The sequence below is a fragment of the Quercus suber genome, unplaced genomic scaffold (assembly GCF_002906115.3).
Source record: "Quercus suber isolate HL8 unplaced genomic scaffold, Cork oak 2.0 scaffold_354, whole genome shotgun sequence".
Lineage (NCBI taxonomy): Eukaryota > Viridiplantae > Streptophyta > Magnoliopsida > Fagales > Fagaceae > Quercus > Quercus suber.
Genome location: NW_027069806.1, coordinates 654,069 through 669,555, shown reverse-complemented (window position 1 = coordinate 669,555; position 15,487 = coordinate 654,069). Strand labels below are relative to the sequence as shown.

At 31.6% G+C, this 15,487-nt stretch overlaps 1 protein-coding gene across 1 annotated transcript; it reads left to right on the top strand.

The window, feature by feature from the left end:
* The first annotated feature begins 1,403 nt into the window (after positions 1-1,403).
* LOC112024950 (sugar transport protein 13) lies at positions 1,404-5,155 on the top strand. Its single transcript, XM_024057600.2, has 5 exons — positions 1,404-1,664; positions 2,083-2,405; positions 2,520-2,644; positions 3,342-3,633; positions 4,204-5,155. The coding sequence occupies exons 1-5, from the start codon at positions 1,535-1,537 to the stop codon at positions 4,828-4,830; spliced, it is 1,497 nt and encodes a 498-aa protein (XP_023913368.1). The 5' UTR covers positions 1,404-1,534; the 3' UTR covers positions 4,831-5,155.
* Positions 5,156-15,487: the final 10,332 nt, after the last annotated feature.

Genomic DNA, 15,487 nt, shown 5'->3' with positions numbered 1-15,487 from the left:
TGACCTGTTAGTTATTAATCAAATATGTATTATATAAAAATAGTTTTGATAACTTTTCTATACATTTTACAGGTTAGTGACTCATAATATAATATGATGGTGTTCAAGGATCTACTAAATAAATCGGCTTCTTAAAGGCTTAAACTCTTTAATACAACTCCGTTAAAAATGGTACAGTTTTGATGAAAGCTTACATTTCCACTTACAAAGAAGGATATTATTATGTCCATCTAGGCATATTTAATAATTTCTTTTGAGCTTGGTGAGAAAGTGTAATTAAAGTGTGTGTGTGTGAGTGTGTAGCAATTAGTTAGTTAGTTTGTTTGTTTGTTTTTTTTTTAATCTCCTGAAATAAAATAATCATTTGAGAGAGAGAGAGAAGATTACACCACCTAATAACTTTTTATCGGATTATTATTATTTTTTTGATTACTACCGTTAGATTACATGTTTTCTATATTTTTCACATGCATACCTTGTTCTGTGCCAATTTGATACTATTTTATATTCAATCTAAAACTTATCTTTTATACAAATTTAAAGACAAAAAACTTGTAATTTTTACCAAAAGTAAATCTAGTAACTTAAAATCAAACCGAAAAACCATGACCCTAGTGCCCTTTCTCTAAGTTTATTTCACATTAATTTTAATAGTTAAATTGAAGGTTTTGTCAAGAGTCTTATAACTTAATTGACACCTGTTTATGCATAAAGTATTTGGAGGTTTAAAAGGAAAAAACTTCAAGTTGAGGACTTATCAGCATATTATAACTATCTATAAAAAATTAAGTATTAAACCAGATAAGAATGAGAGATAAGCTCTAAAAACATGGCTATATAAGAGGTTAGTGTCTAATAATTAATACTAGATTGAGATCAGGAACTTGACACAATTGCTCTCCTTCTTATCATTGAGAGCAGTTGTACATGCTACAACAGTCCGATCACTTAATCTCAATCTATTAATACTCGCACTTTTTTTGTACCTGTAAACTGTAATATAGGAATATAAAACCTCTGTTGTATTTTTTTTTTCTACTTTTTACTCCTCCAATCATATATAACTTATCATGTATTATTTTTACTTTCTTAATAAAATTATCAAAGTTTAAACTAGAAACAAATAAGAAATATGACATACTTTCATTAATAGAGTATAAAGTAGAACACAAATATATTCTATTGTGATTTTCCTTCAAAAAAAAAAAAAAAAAACTCTGTTTCCTGGACCGCATATATTTTTTTTTGTTATTTTTAGCTTGTATGTAGACTAATCCAACTTTAGAGAACTGCATTTTTTGTAGGAGCTGGAGCACCGCTAAAGTTGGATTATGGACAGACTTTAGGGAACTCGTTCCTCATTGTCACTATAAAACCGCCCATAGATAAAATCATTAACGTGGAAAAGTCATTTTAGGCTTCCCTTCTGCCAAATCTTCGACTTGGCTGTGGTGGTGCTTGTCTCCAACCTCGTGCCATTGGAAGATTGTTAAGGGCTTTTGCCTGTTGGCTTGCCTTTGATTAATCGTTGATCATGGCAGGAGGGTTTGCACCGGCGGCTAGCGCCACCACATTTGAGGCAAAGATTACGCCTCTGGTTATCATCTCATGTATTCTAGCTTCCACCGGAGGCCTAATGTTTGGTTTTGATGTTGGTATTTCAGGTACATGTTTAATTCACTTGATCTCTCATATTTATGGATTCTCTGTGGATCATATTGTAAATAATATCTAATTGGTACAAAGTTTGACATGTGTATTCAGAGCATAAAGATTACATACAATGGTTAGATTTTCAAAATATGTAATAATATTAATGATATTGATTAAGGTTGTAACCTTAAACTATAACTAATTTTGTAGTTAAATTTTATCCGGTAATCATTTAATTTAACAATTTATAAACTTTTTTTTTTTGGTAAATTATTTATGTAGCATGAAACATTTGTTACTAATTTTGAATCTTTTATTCCCTTCCACTTGGGCCAGCAGAAAATAAATTCATGTATGCATAATACATTACCATTTAGTGCATTATAACAAAACCTCTTACCGTTGTTTGAATTGTTTTTATGCATGCAGGGGGTGTTACTTCGATGCCATCTTTCTTGAAAAAGTTCTTCCCTGTGGTATACAGAAGGACCCAGCAACCTGAACTCGAAAGCAACTACTGCAAATACGATAATCAAGGCCTTCAATTGTTCACTTCATCTCTTTACATCGCTGCTTTAATAGCGACTTTCCTCGCGTCTGTCACGACCAGAAGGCTAGGCCGAAGGCTAACCATGTTGACTGCTGGGGTTTTCTTCTTAGTTGGAACTGTCCTAAATGCAGCAGCAGTAAACCTTGCCATGCTCATTATTGGAAGGCTCCTTCTTGGTTGTGGTGTTGGTTTTGCTAATCAGGTATTTTAATTTTTCACCCCCATAAACCAAAATGTCATAATCATAGAAATCTTTTTTTTTTTCTTCTTCTTCTTCTTTCTTGTTTGATCATTTGAAATATCAATTACATAACAGGCTGTGCCAGTCTTCCTTTCGGAGATTGCACCAACTAGAATTCGAGGAGCTCTTAACATATTGTTCCAGCTCAATGTCACCATTGGCATTCTTTTTGCAAATCTCATCAACTATGGCACTGCCAAGTAAGTCCTCTATTTCTTCTATTCTTTTTGCAAACCTTAATTATCTATGGTACTGTTAATTGATTAGTTTTCTTATTGGAAAATACTAAATTATTATCAAAATTGTACTCCTAAATATTTTGAATGCTAATATAAAAAAATGTGATTGGTGCCATTTTAATAATATAATAAATGAATGTCCATTTTTTTTTTTAATATTAAAAAAAATCGGCACTACATTGGTTTGTAAGGTTTTTATAGTAAAATTTGTATTTTCCCTAGACCTATGGCATCACTCTTTGTTACAAATTAACATACCAATGGATATGGTTTGTACTAAATCAACTACATAACAAATAAAGTTTATAAATAACCTTTTATTTGAGTAATATTAAAGTTACAATAAATTTAATAATATATACTTTATAAATTGATGTGATACCTTTTTTATTTATTTTTTTGATAAGGATACCTTATTAAATATAATAGAAAAAATTCATAATTATATTTATTATATATGATTGATGTGACATGAATCATATTCATTACTATAAATTTTTCTTTTCCGCTCTATGTTTGTATTTTAAAAGAAAACACATAGTTTGTAAGCCCTACATTGTAAAATTTGTATGAACTATAATATCACCATTCTTGTTAACTTCTTTAAAAGATAATCTTTATCTTTTGAGATAGAATCAATGTTTTTGTGCAATAACAGGATCACAGGGGGATGGGGTTGGAGGCTATCTTTTGGTCTGGGTGGCATTCCAGCATCTATGCTGACCATAGGGTCTCTCATTGTGACTGACACTCCTAATAGTCTGATTGAGCGTGGTCACTTGAATGAAGGAAAATCTGTGCTTAGGAGGATCCGTGGCATCGAAAATGTCGAACCAGAGTACTTGGAGCTTGTTGAGGCGAGTCGTGCGGCCAAAGCAGTGAAGGCACCAATCAAAGATATTTTGTTGAGGAAGTATCGTCCTCCACTTGTCATAGCAGTTTTTTTGCAGGTCAGTCAGTGTTCTTCTCACAATTTAATCTGAATATATATATATATATATATCTCCCTTACTGTTTAGTCGTTCAAAGTGATTTTCCCCAAAACATACATTAAGCACATAAAAGTATTTTCACAGATATGATTGTTGAGGAAGTATCGTCCTCCACTTGTCATAGCAGTTTTTTTGCAGGTCAGTCAGTGTTCTTCTCACAATTTAATCTGAATATATATATATATATCTCCCTTACTGTTTAGCCGTTCAAAGTGATTTTCCCCAAAACATACATTAAGCACATAAAAGTATTTTCACAGATATGATTGTATGACAAATTGGCATAACATAATATGATTTGAAGAGTTGAAGTATAGTCAAATAGAAAGAAAAAAAATCTCTAACATACCCTATATTTTATCCAAATTGATCAAACTACTTAAAACTGTCAGAACTCTTTCATAAGGCATGCATGAGACTAGTATGTATTATACAAATTTCTCAATTCAATCTCTTGGTATATAAACATTTATATGACATTCCAATACTGTAAATTAATGTTTTCTTTTCTTTGTGTGTTTGCAACAGATCTTCCAGCAATTCACTGGCATCAATGCAATCATGTTTTATGCTCCAGTGCTATTCAGAACTGTTGGATTTGGTGGTGACGCATCCCTATACTCAGCTGTGATAACAGGAGCTGTTAATGTCCTCTCTACCTTGGTATCCATCTACTCAGTGGACAAAATTGGTCGTCGAATGCTCTTACTTGAAGCTTGTGTCCAAATGTTCCTTTCTCAAGTGGTGATAGCAATCGTCCTAGGATTTAAGCTGAAGGAGAACTCTAGCGACCTCTCAAAAGGGTTTGCAATCCTAGTGGTAGTTATGGTTTGCACTTTTGTTTCATCTTTTGCATGGTCTTGGGGACCTCTAGGATGGTTGATTCCTAGTGAGACATTCCCACTAGAGACTCGTTCTATTGGACAGAGTGTGACTGTGTGTGTCAACATGCTCTTCACTTTTGTTATAGCACAGGCTTTCCTCTCAATGCTGTGCCATTTCAAGTTTGGCATCTTCCTGTTCTTCTCCGGTTGGGTGTTTATCATGGGACTCTTCGCGTTTTTCATACTTCCTGAGACCAAAAATGTCCCGATTGAAGAAATGACAGATAAAGTTTGGAGGCAGCATTGGTATTGGAAGAGATTTTTTGATTGATAAACTAGAGCAAAGGTGAAAAAGGCAAAACAAACTTTTTTTTTTCTTTTTTATGTATTGATAGTTAGGCGTGAGATATTTGAATCATGGATGTTTCGGTTTTTCAAGAGGTGCCAATTGAATCACATGACTCTTGGTAAGGAAAATCATACTTTTGAAAGTGATAATTTTGCTCAATTCTAATTTCCTAATTAGAGCTTTTAGTACCAATGATCCTTGAGTCGGTTGGCACCTCTTAGGTCTCCCGGACAGGAAGGTTAAATATATGATCCTCTCTCCTATCTTGATGCAGGAAAAAAAAAAAAAGAAAAAAAAAGAGAATAAATGTGTAACTTCAATTGCAAAATGCAAATACGATAATAAACCTTCATATTCTACATGATGTATTTGTTTCTTTTTTGGTTCGGTAGAATTTGGAGATTTACCTTGGCTTGTAATTTATAATTATTTGTACCAATTCACATAAGATATGAGAACTTATAAGTTTTTAGGTAAAAACCTTTTAGCAACCTATCCCTTTTTTTGTTTTAAATTAGTTTATAATTACTTTCTTTGTACTTTAGGAAGTCCTTGTGTGAATCAAAAGGAAAGTTCAAAGTTAATTAAAAAAAAAAAGAAAAAAAAGAAAAAGAAAAGAGGAAGGTTTGGAACTTGGAAAAAGCTTGCAATTCCTACTTTTTTAATTTATTGGACTTGCAATTCCTACTTCACTTTAGAATTTAGAGTAGAGTGCGTCTGGTCCATACCCTTGTACCTAATTTTTCTCTAGAAGATTTTGATTGAGCAAATTCCCATAGTGGTGCTCATCACTTATTCCATTGTCCTTCACAAATGATTAATCTAGTACTTGAAAAGATAAGAATAATTAAGCATTATATATATATATATATATGATGCAGTGAACTTAAATTTAAAATAGCCGCATTTTAATGACTATTTCTATTTCTTAAAGTTATTTGGTCAATGTAAAATGATGGTAAGTCACTATGTTTTGTGCGTATAGAAAACTTTAGAAAAGACTTTCCACTGAGTTTAACCACTTGATTTATCTATTGGCCACTACTGTTACAATTTGCATTTTTTTTTTTTATACTGGTGAAATATAAATTAATTGGTTTATTTGAATAAATGGCGTCCTTAGTTTTTAATTGGCCAAGACCTCTCGCTTTCTATAGGAATTTTATGATTATTCATCAAATAAGAAAATCAATATAAAAAATACGTAATTCATGCTTATTTAAAATGAATTCATGACTAATAAAGGTATAATTATGTTATGTGCTGCTATTCTAAGCTGGGATATATGATAATTTTGGTTGTCCGACCTAAATAATTACTAAAATGCTATTTTTTTTTTCTTATAGTTATAACTACAAGTATAACTATTAAAAGCTTTGTTTATTTATTTTTTTAGAAAATAGTAATACTTATTAGAATATATAAACACGAAAGTAGTAATACTTATTTTATTTTAATTGATTGTTTGATATATTGTGATTTTATATTATTGTTTTGTTAAGCATATTGGTATGCATTTTGTAGTTTGTACTTAGGCTCCGCTTGAGAGTTCATAAGAGAAGTGAATGGAATGATCATAAAGGAATGGAAAACAATGGAATGAAATGTATTTAAGTAAGGGAAATGAATGGAAAAGAATGGAATGAAATGAAATTAAGTAACCTTGATTGGATGTTTTAAAATAAATAAATGAAAATGAATGGAATGTAAGTAATCTTGTTTGGGAGCAGCATGGAAGGAATGAAATGGAATCATTTTATGACAATATTACTAATAGACCCCTATTTTAAAATAAAGAGTTGAATATATAGGGGTATTTTGAGAGTTTTAGTAAAAAAATCATTAAATTTAATTCCATTCACTCTCATTCCTCTCAATTTCGGAGGGAATGAAAATTCGAGATTTTAAGAGAATAGAGAGGAATGAGTATTCTCTCCTATCCATTCCATTCCCTCCCACTTAAACTCCCAAACAAGGGAATGAACTTTTCATTCCCTCCATTAAAACTCCCAAACAAGGGAATGGAAGAATATTTTAAAATGATTCTTTTCATTCCATTTCATTCTATTCCATATTCCCTCCTTCCAAGCGGAGGCTTAGTGTTTAATATTTGGTTTTGTTTCAAAATTTTGAGTATTATTTCTTGGTCACAACTATTGGTTGTGTTTTTATGTCGGTAAATTAAGATTTTGTATTATTATCTTGTTAAACAATTTGGTATCAATGAAAGGTTGTATTTATCTTAGTATTAGGCATCGTTTAGGAGAAGGGACTGGAATTGAATGGAAATGAATGAAAAGAATAATTTTAGAATATTCTTCACTTCCCTTGTTTGAGAGTTTTAATGGAGGGAATGGAAAATCCATTCTATTGTTTGGGAGTTTAATAAATGGGAGAGAATAGAAAAGATAGAAGTAAACACTCACTCTCTATTCTCTTAAAACTTTAAATTTTCATTCCCTGCGAAAATTGGAAGGAATAGGAGAGAATGAAATTAAATTTAATGAACTTTTTACCAAAACTCCCAAAATACCCATATATATTCAAATCTTTATTTTAAAATAGGGGTTTAATAGTAATATTGTCATAAAATGATTTCATTTTATTCCCTCCATATTACTCTCAAATAAGATTACTTACATTTCATTCATTTTCATTCCTTTCCATTCCTTTATTTTAAAACATCCAATTAAGCTTATTTAATTCCATTCTATTCCATTCATTTTGTTTACTTAAATACATTCCATTCCTTTTCATTCTCTTATGATCATTTCATTCAATTCGATTCCATTCCATTCTCTTATAAACTCCCAAACAAAGCCTTAAAGATTTACTTTATATTATTAAGCATGCTAAATAACAAATTACATCCACAAACTTTGGCATGTTTTCAATCAAATTCTCTATTTCATTCATTTAACTTTAATTTGTTGTAAGTCAATACAGTCATTTTATCCACTTTTGTTAAGTGCCAAAAAATGAAATAGTTTTGATTTTTTTTTTTTTTTTTTTTAGTTTCATAACTTAAAAAAATAAAAAATAAATTTTGAGTGTGGAAAATATTTAAAAATAGAAATTTTAAATTGAGGGAAGAACACAAAGAAAAGAAGGGAGAGAGAGAGAGAGAGAGAGAGAGAGAGAGAGAGAGAGAGTAAAACTCTTACCAAAATTATAAAAATCTTTTTCCTTTTTTTGTTTCAAGATTGAAAAACATCAAAAATCGATTAATGTCTTGATTTGATGATAAACAATATAATCATCAGAAGTAGATGTCATAGGTTAAAATTCTATATAAATTATAAAAAAAATAATCATAGTATCAACTACATACTCAAAAATTTCTATGTGAATACAAGGTTTTTATACGCATATTACGCATATTCAACCAAAAACCCCACTACACATATTCTACCAAATTAAAATTTCTTAAGCCCGGAATTCCATATATACAAAAGTTCAACAAAAAAACAGATCGTTAAACTTCCAAAAAAAAAAAAAAAAAAAAACCAGCTCGTTAAGGCCCATAGCAAGACTTTCTCAAAAAAAGAAAGAAAAAAAGACCCATAGTAACAGAGAACCCTCAAAGCACCAAACTTTAAGCTATTTCAATTTCCTTAATAAATTCATCAATAAATTTAATTGTAAAAAATAAAAACTTTTTTAACATCTAAAGTCCTTTATATATCAGCATCACTAGAGGGAGGACTGAGGAGGAGACTGTTGCTAATGGTGGAGCCTATGAAGTATGAAAGGCACCGCCAAGGGAGTCATTGGAGAACCTGAGGAGAGACAAATGGTGGAGCCATTAGAATTTAGAAGTGGGGATTGGGATTGTAGGACTCTATGTGAGCTATCTTGATTTCCAAAACAAAGTTGTAAAGTGACTGTATTGAGACAAAAATCTGGGTCGCGATAGGTCATGAGCATATCTAGGTCAAGATAGCTTAGGTCACGAAGACAAATGGGTGAAGAGAGAGAGAGAAAGGCAAGGAAAAATATTTATTTTTAAAATTTTAACATAATTTTAAACAATTGTTTGAATAAAAAATATTTTTCCTAATTTATTTTTACATTTGAAATCAGAAAAATAGCAAGAAAACGTCATTTCAATAGACTTAATGTTGTGTATTGGATAGAGGTGAATGGAAGGACTACATTGAATTTGGATGTGAATGGAAGTTAAAAGACTGAAAAAAAAAAAAGAGTAAAATTAGAGGATTGAATTAAAAACTAAGGTTAGAGGGGTAAATTTTAATTTAGCCTATTAAGTATTATGTTTGGTAAATATTTTGCTTATGTTATTAAATATCAATTTTTGTATATTTTAAATTAGGTGTGGGGCAAAGCCCTATGAGGCAAAGTGGGGTAGGATTTCACAGGGTAAAAACATGGTGGTGTAATGATAGAGTAGGGTAATGCCCCTATGGGGTGGGGACATGGGCACGACACCCTTGATCCAGATCTTCCTTGCCCTAATGTCATCCCTAATTTCATGTACTTTTATCGTATCTAAGATTGTATTTTTGTCATTAAGAGTTAAGTATAGGGCTATCCAGTCAACCGCCGACTCGACCCATCGGCTGTCGCCGACTAAACCCCGACCGCTGCTGACCGAATCAACTTCTCCAATGGTCGGTGACAGATTTCTTCCTCCAGAACCCAACTTTGATGGGTCAGACGTCGGTTCTCCTTCTTCAAAATTCGAGCAACCTGATCCGACCAACCCATAAATATTTCGGCGTTATTTGATAATTCCGGCGAGTTTTGAGATTTTTTTTTCTAGATCTTAACTAGATCTGCAAGAAATTGCTAGATCTAGTTGAGGTCTTGGCTAGATCCAGCGAGATTTCACCAGATCTAGTCTAGATCTTGGCTATTTCCGGCGAAAACTCAAAGGATTTGTCCAATTTTCATAGTTTTCTAGCCGGATTTTCCTTATTTTCCAAATCTCGACTCTGACCGCTGCCCGTTGATGTTCCAACCCGTTCGAACCGACTTCTCCGACGGTCGGCGGCGGGTTGAAAGTTTGCCCACTCGATCTTGTTGGGTCAGTTCTGGGTTGGGCACAAACCTGACCCAAACCGACCCGTGGATAGGCCTAGTTAGGTAAATAGATAATAGTACAATAAACTGTTATAATAGTTTTTGAATAAATCATATATGCTTGTAGTAGATAGGAATGTGTTTATTTTAAATTTGAATGTTGTGTTTACTTTGTAAATTCTTCTATTTATATGACTTAATGTTAAATAATAGCACAAACTAAAAAAAAAAAAAAACCTTATTATTAAGTGAAATTTCACTTTAAAAATTGGTTTCCCTAAAAAAAAAAAACCACTTTTGTTTTATACAATGATTTTGATCAAGAGTTCTATAACTTGGAGGCATTGCCTAGTTACCCTACTTAGAAGAATCTAGTTTTGAATTTGATGCAGGCCGAGACCCGCTAGACAGACTCAATAAAAAATTTAACCTAATGATAGGATGAATAGTTTAGGGATGCCACTAAACCGGAGGTAGTGGATGTCACTCAATGCTACTAATCATGAATGTCACTCAACGCGACCAAGTCACACACTTGATTGTTAGGAGGAATCACTTAACTCTAAAGCAAGGACAGCTTGCAAATGATTTTCTGAATAGAAAATATTTTTTTTTCTTTTGATTTCTTATTGATAATTATAGGTGAATACATTGCATGTGAAATAAATGCCTACACTAAATGCTCGATAACTTCCAATACAAATGACAATTCCCTAGACTAACTTCACATCACCTTATGATCAGATTTATTAGGTTGGAACAACTACCAACAAGACTTATAATTAAATTGGACTGAATAATAAAGATAAATAAAAGACAATGGACTTATAAATAAATGACACAAGTCGCCTATGTGGCTGTCACATAAGTTGCCATTATGCTCCTACATCATTCACCCCTTCTTGAAAAAGAACTCGTCCTCAGGTTGACTTCAAAATCCTCCCTCGATCTTTTGGATAAATATTGCTGAACAAATTTTGATTTCTAATTTGTTTTGCCAAAGTGTAGCACATGAAGCCAATGCTACAAACAAATTAGCATACTCACTCATTGATCCAGGATTTCCATCTTTGCAAATTTGTTGTGGTTTTATCCTTGTGAGTGTTGGACCGATTTGAATTACTTCACGTTGCACAAAAGCCTCCCAAATAAAATCATGCATCTTTTCCAGATAAGGAGTCTTAATTTCCATTGATGGACCAAAATCAACATCAAGTTTACCATAAGAAGATAAATATTTGTTAATCCCAAGAAAATCAACATGTGGACTTCTCTCCTTAAGAAACAATGTCTTTACACCCACTTCTTCTATGACTAAAGGAATAAACCTTACCTCTAAATAATTCTCTTCAGAAAAATCAATAATCTTTTGTATTTGAACAAAGAAAGCCACATCATCATCTTCCACAACTTTACTATAGCACAATTCACAATTTTCAACAAGGTAATTATCAAAGATTGGTGGAGAATACCAATCTACAATAGTATCTTCTTTAGAGCACTCTTTACCATCTATAAATATGTTTGAAACAAAAGAATCCATGGAGGATGGACTCACAATGGTAGTTTTCGAAGCAAAACCTGAAGATGTTGAATGATAATCATTGGAATCATATTCCTTGCAAAACTTTGCTTGTCTACTTCTATGACTTTGAATTGGAGAGGTTGGAATCGGATTAAGAATTTTATTCATCTTTTGATAGAGAACTTCATAAGATTGCCTCAACTCAATAAGTTCAGATTGTATAGAAACTTTTTTTATTTTATTTTATTTATTAGGATTTCTTATTGATAATTATAGGTGAATACATAGCATGTGAAATAAATACCTACACCAAATGCTTGATAACTTCCATTACAAATGACAACTCCCAAAATTGACTTCACATCACCCTTTGATCAGATTTATTAGGCTGGAACAACTACCAATAAGACTTATAGTTAACTTTGACTAAATAATAAAGATAAATAAAAGACAAATGAACTTATAAATAAATGACACAATTCGCCTATGTGGCTGCCACATAAGTTGCCATTATGGTCCTGCATCAGAATCCCTTTCCCTCACTTATAATTGCCCCTCGAACCCATTGACTATGTTATTGATATATATAGAAAATGCTAATGGATGCCTTTAAAACAATGGTTAACAAAACATTTAAAGAAAGTTTTTATGAAAAAAAAAAAAAAACAATTAATGTTTTGATAATTTTTTTCATTTCCTATAAAAAGTAGTGTCAAAATTTTTCTAAAATAGATTATTAATCATTACTCTAAGGTCACTCGTTAGCATGACCCTGATATATTTTTTCTTTCTCTTTGCTAGTTTGTTTTGATTCCTGGGTTGCATGCCACTGTGTTTGGCCATCTATGTACGACCTCCAGGCAATGGGACGTGTATCTTTCTTTTTTTTAATAATATACTTCTATCTTTTCTGTCCCCAAAAAAAAAAAAATTGTAAGGAAAAAAAAGTGATTTTGTTTATTTGTGAGGTGCCACGCATGTAAACATTCAAGATTATGTTCATTTATGTGGTGCCACACATAACAAATTCAGTTCTGACCTTATAGCCATTGGTCAACTAGCTAGCATTCGTCAATTTCTTGTGAGGTTATTCAAGGGTCAAGGCACAAGGTGGTGAGTGCAATAATTTCTCAACCCTTTAGCTCATGAAATATGTTAGTTTTGCGAAATCTTGTGGCAAGAATCAAGCTATCATGCAGAGAGTTACAAAAATATTCAGCATGGTTTTCGTGTCAAATTGTTGATAGGTTATACTTTTGCTCCAATTTTTTCTTTGTCAACCAACGAAAGTCGAAACCCCATCTCACTTTTTTTGGGGGCCGAAAGTCGAAATCACAACTTCTCTGCACGTATCTTTTGCCATGGCGGCGTACCTGGGCTTGACCCGTCTCAAAATATTGTGTGCATGAAATTTAATAAAGTTCAAAGTTCGATGAAAGTTCCAACCTTTGGGCTCCGAAGTGTGAACCCTGCGCATTCTTATCCATGCATGATTACTTTCCTTTTTCTTTCTCTAAAGTTCAGTTTCCTCGTGAATGACAAAAGGTTCTGTACCAATGTTTTCTTCTCATCTTATCCAAAAGGACAAAACTCTATAATCAAACTCGATGTGCAATATGCTATTGCTAGCTACCGTTGTTTTTGGACGTTGAAAAATGTGGTCAATATTGGTGCCTCCAAAGTCCAAACCACACATTGGCCTCATGTATATATGTGTGTGGAAGTACGTGTGTGTGCGATACTGATGTGAATAGCTTAATGATATTTGTTTTGAGAGTTCAGTACAGTCACAAAAATGTATGGCTGCTGAGTTGGTCAATAGAATACAAAAGTCGACGGTGATTGTGGAAAAATTTGCAGCCACTTGGAATTTTAAAAATTGTTGTAAATTCAACTATTTTTTTATATTAAAAAATGTATTTGATAGTGATGAGTTAGGAAACAAAAAACAAGTGGAACACATCCAAGAAAAAAAGAAAAAAAAAAGAAAAAGAGGACATGGAAATTCAAGTTCAAAATATTAAAAAATAATTGTCAGTGAAAATCAAATACATTGTAAAAGGAAGTCTTCTCTTACGGTATTATCATCAAGTTATTTACTTAAAAAAAAAATTTGTTATCACATAATTTACTTATGAGTTATGACCTTTATTTCTTCTTTTAATCAATATTATTACTGTCCATATGTGTCTGTTTGTCTCAAAACCTTTTACTCTTTGCTTTTTGTATTATTATTTTTTAATTCATTTAACAAAACTAACTACTAATTTTTTTTTTCACACATTTAACATAAAAGCTATCAAAAAAAAAAAAAAAAAGCGCTCATATTTTATTGGCATTTTTTTTTCGCTATTATTTTGTTCAATGGGTTGTCTACTAATTTTTTTTTTCACACATTTAACATAAAAGCTATCAAAAAAAAAAAAAAAAAGCGCTCATATTTTATTGGCATTTTTTTTTCGCTATTATTTTGTTCAATGGGTTGAATTCAATAGATTATGAAAGGATAATGGAATTCAATTTCTCTACAATCATGAATTAATGATAAAAGTGCATACTGTAAATGGTCGGCGTGCAGAGCTTCAAGTCATATTCTCTTTGAGATCGAGACTCCAGTTGTCCAGAAAAGAACGAGATGATGATCACATGTTTTAGGTGAAAGGTCACGTGTAAAACAAAGGACATGTTCTTTAATTTATAATAATACGCCAAACTATCAGATTTTGAATGCTCAACTTGGCCTACTAGTTTATGGAACAAAAAATAGCTGCCACCTTAAATCATTTCCTATTAAAAAAAAATCTCAAATCATTTTCATATTATGAAAAAAAAAAAAAAAATCTTAAATCATTTTCAATAATATATAAAAATATCCATTTTTGAGACTTGAGAGGAAAAAAAATTTAAAAAAGAAAAAGAAAAAGAAAAAGGTAAGAGAACCTCTAATATTATATAGTTAATTCTACACATGTTAAATTGTGGATAGTGTCATCGACAAATCAGCATGACCATCACTTAATAATTTAATATAGTAAGTGCATTTTCTTTTGATATCGAATTTACATGTCCTTATAAATTTTGCTTGACTAATCCTATATTTTTTTTCCAATTAAAATTTGGTTAGGTTTATAGGGAATATAATCATATATCCATGATTCTATATAATAAGAGCACTCTCCATTATTTTTTTAATAAAAAATATAAAGAAGAATCATACTCAACATTTTCTTTTAGGTACAATAGGGGTGGAAATTTGGAAACAATGCCAAAGGATCATTTTTTTTTTTTTTTAATTTTTTATGATTGCTTAACTTATTCTCTGTCAATAAGGTCTTTTCCTGTTCATTTTTTTGTCAGCTCCCAGTAAACTTGGCAATCACTTATACGTTCTTTTAGGAAAGTTATAGTGATGGCTTCTTGGAAAGGAACTTGGAAAGTTATAGTGCTCAATTATTTGTGTTGTTTGAGTTGGAGCTTCCACAAATTATTAGACCTCTCATGAATTTTCCCGTACCAAAGTGGATTTTTTTTTTTTTTTTTGGAGAAAGTACCAAAGTGGATATTGAATCATTTGAATTTGACAATCGTTGCATATTCCATTTTTTTGGAGGGGCCAAAATTCCTAGAGTGCATAATTACAACTAAGTCCAGACTGTAACTCAAAAAAGGTGGCTGTTACTTTTCTTTTGATTCTAGTGGTGGCGAACTGATTTGCAATGTGTCACCCAACTTGGCTTGATGGAGAGGTTTTTTTTTTTAGATTAATTGATTGACCTAAGTAAAAGTAGTAGCTAGCAATAGTTCCCTGTATTAACTTGTATTTCACTACCTGACCCAGAATTTTTTTATTCTTATTTTTAACTTTCATTCTTATTTATTAGTATATGCTCTCTAGTGTAAATTAACTTCTTCTTTTTTGGTTAATTTTTTATCAATATATTCATTAGTTTTTTTTATAAGATAGATGGTGTAAGGACCAAAATCGTGGCTTAGTCCCGAATGAATGAACTTAGACTCAGAAGGCCCAAAATAATGAATTTGTAGAGAGTGGGTCAAAACTAGGCCTTAGTG

Excerpts from the sequence above, each read along its gene's own strand:
- LOC112024950 (XM_024057600.2), top strand. The coding sequence starts at position 1,535 with ATGGCAGGAGGGTTTGCACCGGCGGCTAGCGCCACCACATTTGAGGCA. Across the intron at positions 1,665-2,082 it reads TTTTGATGTTGGTATTTCAG|GGGGTGTTACTTCGATGCCA; the intron begins GTACATGTTTAA and ends TTATGCATGCAG. Across the intron at positions 2,406-2,519 it reads GTGTTGGTTTTGCTAATCAG|GCTGTGCCAGTCTTCCTTTC; the intron begins GTATTTTAATTT and ends ATTACATAACAG.